This window comes from Eurytemora carolleeae, unplaced genomic scaffold, assembly GCF_000591075.1.
Source record: "Eurytemora carolleeae unplaced genomic scaffold, Eaff_2.0 scaffold607, whole genome shotgun sequence".
Lineage (NCBI taxonomy): Eukaryota > Metazoa > Arthropoda > Copepoda > Calanoida > Temoridae > Eurytemora > Eurytemora carolleeae.
The window spans coordinates 183,470-191,023 of NW_019396492.1; the positions used below are offsets into that span (position 1 = coordinate 183,470).

At 28.7% G+C, this 7,554-nt stretch overlaps 1 protein-coding gene across 1 annotated transcript in view; it reads left to right on the forward strand.

The window, feature by feature from the left end:
* Positions 1–1,873: 1,873 nt before the first annotated feature.
* The window catches only part of LOC111704278 (uncharacterized), a gene marked incomplete at its 3' end in the record, with an annotated part of 16,016 nt that continues 10,335 nt past the window's right edge, over positions 1,874–7,554 (forward strand). The window contains exons 1-3 of the mRNA XM_023476484.1: positions 1,874–2,146; positions 5,927–6,036; positions 6,702–6,759. Coding sequence (XP_023332252.1) covers positions 2,080–2,146; positions 5,927–6,036; positions 6,702–6,759 — 235 coding nt within the window. The remainder of the gene's footprint in view (positions 2,147–5,926; positions 6,037–6,701; positions 6,760–7,554) is intronic.

Genomic DNA, 7,554 nt, shown 5'->3' on the forward strand with positions numbered 1-7,554 from the left:
TCCTATTTTCATTCCATTCTATGTATTCTATTAATCCTATTATTGGTACATATTCAATATTCATCCTAATCTTAGTATTCTAGTCATCCTATTATTGGTACATAATCATCCTATTCTTAATATTCGATTTTTCCTTTTATTGGTTATAATTTCATCCTATTCAATGTATTCTATTCATCCTATTATTGGTACCTATTCTTGGTATTCTATTCATCATATTATTGATTATATTTTCATCCTATTCTTAGTGTTCTATTTATTCTATTTTTTGTACGTATCCAATATTCATCCAATTCTATGTATTTTATTCATCTTATTATTGTTACATAATCATCCTATTCTTAGTACTTATCCTATTCATCCTATTATTGGTACTATCTTCGTCTATTTGATTTAAAGACTGAAAGGACAATCATTATGGTTTATACCATTTTTTTCTGTAAATAAAGAGAAATAAGTTTTCTCTCTAAACTAATTTTTCTACTTCTCTCCTTTGGGAATCCCATCTTAATTATACCTTGAGGTTTTATTGAGGAAGCCAAAACCCTCAAAAAAACGAAGAAAGTTTTGTAACCTTTTATAAAGCAACATTCCCCCCACGCTCATAGATATGATTCTATCTACCTATTTGAACTGTTATGGACCACGCTGGATACTTTTGGATGATTATAGATAAGTGGGCCCTAGGTTTTTAGTGAAATTTTCAAATCTTTGCCGGGTGCGTGTACTTTAGGTTTCACTCTGACAAATTTTCATTCTGTTTATCGTTCATTCTTGAAAAATAACTAGTTCCTTAAAAAACTGTCAGAGACAAGTTCAGGGTTCAAAACAGAGTAGAGTATTAGTAAGTGGTGGGCCCTGGAGTAAGAGAAAACAAGATACTATAAATAATATCGTGTAAACATGACATTGCCTCTCAAGACATTAGTAGCATCAAATGCTCCTTGTTTTGGGATTTCCAAAAATTGATCTACCATTTTTTTTACCTTATGAGTTGACTGAGATATTGACAAACTGGTCTAAGATTTAAACTATTAAATACTATCAAGGTTACTAAAATCTTATCTCCGACAGTTTCTTTAATACAAAGAAGGAGGCAAAATTTTACCAAGTTTTAAAAACTTATAATGTTTTTCTATACTCCTTTGACGACTGTTAACTTTACGAAAAACGCAGACAAATTTGAAGTCCAGGGTCCAATGTCTAATGTACTGCATGACACCCAAGCCAGAAAATTACATCAAAGCTTGTCTATGAGATATCCATTCTACTATATATCCATGTTAACCCCCCGCCCCCCCCCCCCCCGGTCACCCTCTTAAGCTATTTTATCCTGAATTATAAGAAGTATGTACTATGTAGTGCTGACTTGCATGATCATAAACAATATATACAGGCATAAACCCTCATAATACAGTAATACAAGATTAAGACATTATTTAGAGAGCTTCGCACCTCTTTTCTCCAGTTTAGATATAAACTTTTTGTTTCTTCCACTCAACAAAGAATTAAGCAGTAATTTCCTTCAATTAACTAACCCTTTAAAAGCATTACAAATTTGAATTATAAATCTGTTTAGTATTGCGCTTAGTCAGTTCTAATCTCGCGGGTGTATCGGCTTTAGGAAACATACTTTTGGAAACAGCTGGTTATAGACGAGCGAATCACTCTAAACTAAACCTGGGTTTAGGGGAACTCACTTTGGGTGTTAATGAGGCTCCAAACCTCTCATAGTAAAAAATTAGGTATTAGTTCCACTTAAAAAGAATATATTTCGGTCTGAGTTGACCCTCTTCAGTTCTTGAGATTTGTTTCTGTCTTGAAGATTTAAAACAAACTCAACTAAATGTCTCAATAATATTATTTTAGATAAAAAATGCAAGATTAAGGTGATGTAAAATGATGCTATATCTTGATTATATGAGTACAACCCTGAAATGTTGAAGTTAAGTGAAAAGGAGAAGTATAACAAGAAACAATGATAAATCTAGGATAATAGTAAAGTGAATAAAAGTTCCGATTAAAGATGGCGGCTAAAGGGTAAAGTACAGTCGACTAGAAATCCTCCAAGAATCCAAGATGGTGGATCTAGGTGGTTACGTCATCATCCTCGTGGAGACTAAGGATAAGAGGGTCAAACTTTACGGTGAGCTAATTCAAACTTTTCCAGGAGTTTGTTGGTTAAAAACAGATAAATTTTAGACACACCTTAGAATCTACAAGGTCTAAATGAAAGAAAATTGATTATTTTTTTAAAATTCATTTATCTTCTGTTAGGGTCAAATTTTGCATAATAGAAAAGGCAAACTTATAAATTTTAACCCAGAACTTTGGAGGATGGAAAGAATTTATGAAATGTCGTCTTGACAATTTTTCAATGGGGTTTCTCACTATTATACTTTAATCTCAGTAATTGTGAACAGAAATAAAAAACCATTAAATATGCGGAACAGTATGAAAGAGCTCCATAAAATTATTCAACCTTAATTTTTCATAAGTCACTTGTAAAGCCAAAAAAACATTTACTGACCAAATTTTACAATATTTGTTCCAGAATAATTATTTTAACTAATAAACCAGCAGAGTTTTAAAGAGAACAAATTAATATATATATCTACAGTATATATATACACATCTACAGTATATTTATATCTGCAGTATATAAATATATATATCTACATTATATACTATATATACTGTACAAAAAAGTCACAACTTTTAAAGTAATATCTTTGGTATCTGGAATGCATGCCATTTGTTAGAAAATTAAATTTTTTGAATTCTACATAATTTTAAATAAAAAGATTTTCGTTTTTATCCCAAAGGAATTGAGTCCTTGCCACAAACTCTGATTTTCTTATCCCTATATCTTTGCAACCCGATGTCGTAGACCTTGAATATTTCAAACTATGAATTCTGTTAGATCGAATAGTATGTTCTAAATATCAAAGGTTTTCACCATCAGGTTGAAAAAAGAAAGGGATTAGAAAATTAGAGTTTGTGGTTATAATTCAATTGGTTTATAAATCAGTATTTAATAAGCGTTAGAAAGGTTCAAAATCAAGCAAGTAATCCTGTGCTTAATGGAGCTGTGTAATGTATGGATCACGGATGCTCATCGAGAAAAATTCTGCTTATTTAAACCAATTTATAATATAAAAAAATGTTTATTATTTTTGCTAAAAAATGACTTGCACAATAGGCATATTAACAGAAATAAACAATTTTTAAGAGAGAAAAACGACATTATCTTCAACATCATTAATAAGATAAATACAGGGTCCCTTAAAATTTCAACCCGGATCGGGAAATATTTTCAAAATGTTGATTTCCAAAAAAAATCCACACGTTCGCTTTTATAAGGTGTTTAAACGCTGGAGTGAATGTGAGTTTAGTTAAACCGAACTACTCTGCTTTAACTTTTAGAGATAACTTTCTTTTTAGAAAACCTTGGTTCAAGATGATTTAAACTCCACGAGTCTGTAGAAAACTATTAAAATTGAAATATAAAACCTTGGTTCAATATTATTTAAACTCCACGAGTCTGTAGAAAACTATTAAAATTGAAATATAAAACCTTGGTTCAATATTATTTAAACTCCACGAGTCTGTAGAAAACTATTAAAATTGAAATATAAAACCTTGGTTAAATATTATTTAAACTTCATGAGTCTGTAGAAAACTATTAAAAAATTGAAATAGAAAACCTTGGTTCAAGATTATTAATATATTAAAAAAGATAAGAGTAGCGTTATTTTCTTTACTAGCGTTTTATCTGGTAGCGTTTAATGAGTGTAGCGTTTTATGAGGTAGCGTTTCATATGTGTAGCGTTTTTTGAGGTACACCAAAATTAAAGTAGAAAACCTTGGTTCAACCTTTTATAAAGTCTGTAGAAAACTATAAATAGAAAACTCGAAAATAAATCCTAATCTTCCAGTGAATCCACTCCTCTGCCAAAGTATAAACAGAAAAATAAAGTTTCAATTGAAGATAGAGTTCAAACCAAAACAATTCCATCAATACAGTTTATAGAATATATTAGATATCCAGGTTTTCAGGTATTATTTATTGGTTTCAAGCCACCATATCGCAATTTAAAAAAAAAAATTTGGATAAAAAAATTGAGTCTATACCACAAACACAAATTTTATAATCCCTATATCTTTGCAACCGGATGAAGTACACCTTTGATATTTCCAACTTAGTTTATTTGATCTAACAGAATTGATGTTTGAAACATCAAAGGTCTACGACAATTTGGTTGGAAAGATACAGGAATTATAAAATCAGAGTTTGTGGCAAAGACTCGATTCCTTTCCAAAACTTTTAAATCAACAATTTCTTCCACCTTTCTTTTCTAGTTTTTATCAAACCGCGGATAAATCTTTTTCTGTTGAACCTTTTTATATATCCTTCATGGAAATTTCCAGGGATGTTTTTACGATTAACTAATATTGGAAAACTTTAGTTCTATTGCTCCAGGTGTTATTGTTACAGTTGATTGTAAAAGTGTATTTCCTATGTTAACAAGTACTGTTCCACAAACAGCTGTCTCATATTTCTACAGAAGAACTTGGTTTTCTGATTCTTATATCTTTGCAACCTGATAATGTAAACCTTCAAACTTAGATTATTTGATCTAATAGAAATCATTGAAATATTTGTATAACATCGCGCACTGTGTTAAGGAATTGAGTCCTTATCACAAACTCTGATAATATATCCATATATCTTTGCAACATGATGGTGTAACCTTTGATGTTTCAAACTTAGATTATTTGATCCAACATAATTCACAGTTTGAAATATCTCAGGTCAACTACAATTGGTTCCAAAGATAAAGGGATTAAAAAATCATAGTTTGTGGCAAAGACTCAATAACTTTTTTCGCTTTTTATATTTACATAATATTACCGATCAATGGACACCAATTCGAGGTCTGGAATCGATTCTTTTTGAAAAGTAAATCAAAATTGTATAATTCGATAATTTAATAGCATAAGTATGAATAATTAAACCTTTACCAAAATAGCCTAGACATCTCGATGTCTTAAATTACCATTAAAAAGCCTAAATCAGAGAACTATTACTTCATAGTATATTCATTCAATTACTTAATAAAATAACTAAAAAGTGTTAAAATAACAAAAATAAATTTGATTGTACTTTTTACTTTATTATTTTTGACTTCGTTTATGTATCACTTTCATTCTACATAACCCATTGTATGGCTTGACATGTTTAATAATGTCTCCTTATTTTTGTATTATAATTTAAAGTTTTAAAAAGATTTAAAATAAAAAAATTGTCGAAGAGCGAGCAGTGAACATGTATTTTAAGAAGATAAATAGATCGCTTCAATTCGAAGTTTATTTAATTTTAATTTAAGATCTTGAAAACTACAACACAACTCCTTTCTTAAACTGTTATCAATAATAAAAAATATGTCTTAAAATTCTAATATGCAATAATAATAATAAGATGAGAAATCTTAGGTCGCAAAGTTGCATTATTTTTCCGAAGTAGTAATCTCTGTTTGTCTGTTTTTATGTCCGATCATAACTCGGGAATGTTCTTAGATTGGGTTATAAGTTAAGTGGGTTGACTTTTATAAAGAAAATTTAGTTTCCACGCTACTACTAATAAATAACAGGAATTGAGTCTTTGCCAAAAACTCTTATTTTTAAATCCCTATATCTTTTCAACCTGATGGTGTAACCCTTTAATATTTCAAACTTTGAAATATTTGAAATTTTTGATCCAACAGAATTCATAGGTTGAAATATCTCAGGTCCACGATATTGGGTTGCAAAAATATAGGGATTAGAAAATCAGAGCTTGTGGTAATTTCTTCACTATTTTCTAGTTAATTTGAGCAGAGCTTGAGATTGAACAACATTGTGTCCTAACTTCATGTGTCTCTAGGTTCCCCCGCAGACAAGGCTGAGCTGGAGGTTGCTGATGAAATCCTAGAAATCAATGGGAAATCTTTAAACAATTCATCTCATTCTCAAGTTATAACACATATTCATAATGTGAGTATCATATTAAAAAATTTAAGTAAATTTCACGTTAGATCAAGTTCCTACACTCCTCTTTCAAATAAGCAATTGAGAAGAACAAAAAAGTTTTGAATTTTTACTGTGTATTGTGCAACTAAATACAATGATAACCACAAAACTTTGGAATAGGCAGACGATTTTTAGACTTTAAATAGTCCAATAAACATGAGACACAGCAATTTTAGTTAATAAGTGATTTAATATGTTATTACTTAAAATGTTTGATTTCCTAACAACATCAAATACATGTAGTTATTACTTTAATGTCGTCTTCATATTTCACAATTTTCTGGTTCTCACTGTTTATCTGTTTGTTTTAGTGCTTGTGCGTTAAATCAATAATAAAACAACTTTATAAAGTCTAAAAGGATACAGTGACCTTTTTATTCTGTCTAAATTATAGTCGGGGTCATTAATATGTGTAAAAATAATAAAGATTTTTGTTATTATTATTATCACAATGAGGACAAAATAAAAAAAATGAGAATTATTTTCAAATCAAAATCCATGATTTAAATTAATTTCAGTGTATAAAGTCCAGAACAATATGTTTATATATTTCAGTGTATAAAGTCTAGAACAATATGTATATATATTTCAGTGTATAAAGTCCAGAACAATATGTATATATATTTCAGTGTATAAAGTCCAGAACAATATGTTTGCGTGTAAAACGAAGAACGGGAAGCAAGCTAGGTGAACCTTTAACAATCTAATAAAATAAAATATTAAATATTTGAAGTAAATAATCAAAAATTCAATCTTTAAATGTAAAAAAATTTTGGTCATTCATATTTTATTTAAAAGGAGAAAACTTTTAGTTAAAACATTCTTCGTTTTATCTGATAGAAAAGATGAAATTGCTTAAAATGTAACTTTGATTAAATTAATTTTATTTAAGAAATTTAATTTAAAAAATAATCTGATGAAGACGGGGATGTCAAGAAACCAGTAAAAGTTCTATAAATTTAATTACACTTCCTTCGTGTTAATATAAAGTTCGTAGATTTCTTTAAAATGTCCTTTTCTCCCTGATAATTAGTTTCCTAATTAGTCTCAGCCGTCCAAACAAACTATAATAATAGAAACAGAATAATAATAATATCTGTACTTTGGGATTAATTTCTTATAATGGCGTGTGACATATTCAAATAATTTCACTTCCTGGAAAAAAGTTTTGATTCAAGCTTATGATAAAATTATAAAGCTATATGTTGAAAACATAATCTAAAAGATGTATTTTAATAACATGTAATATGATATATACAAATAGATTTAAGGAATTTTCTATTGCTTAAATATTTATTTATTTAAATTTTTTACTAAATCTATTTAATATTCCCCTTTTCTTTTTTCAGGAATAATATTTATATTAAAAAGAAAATGAAAAAAGTAAGATTAGAGAAAATTCTAAAAAAATATTCTTTTCATCTTTCCACCATTTTTTAGTGTTGATATATTTGATATGGTTCAACCTTTTATAAAGTCTGT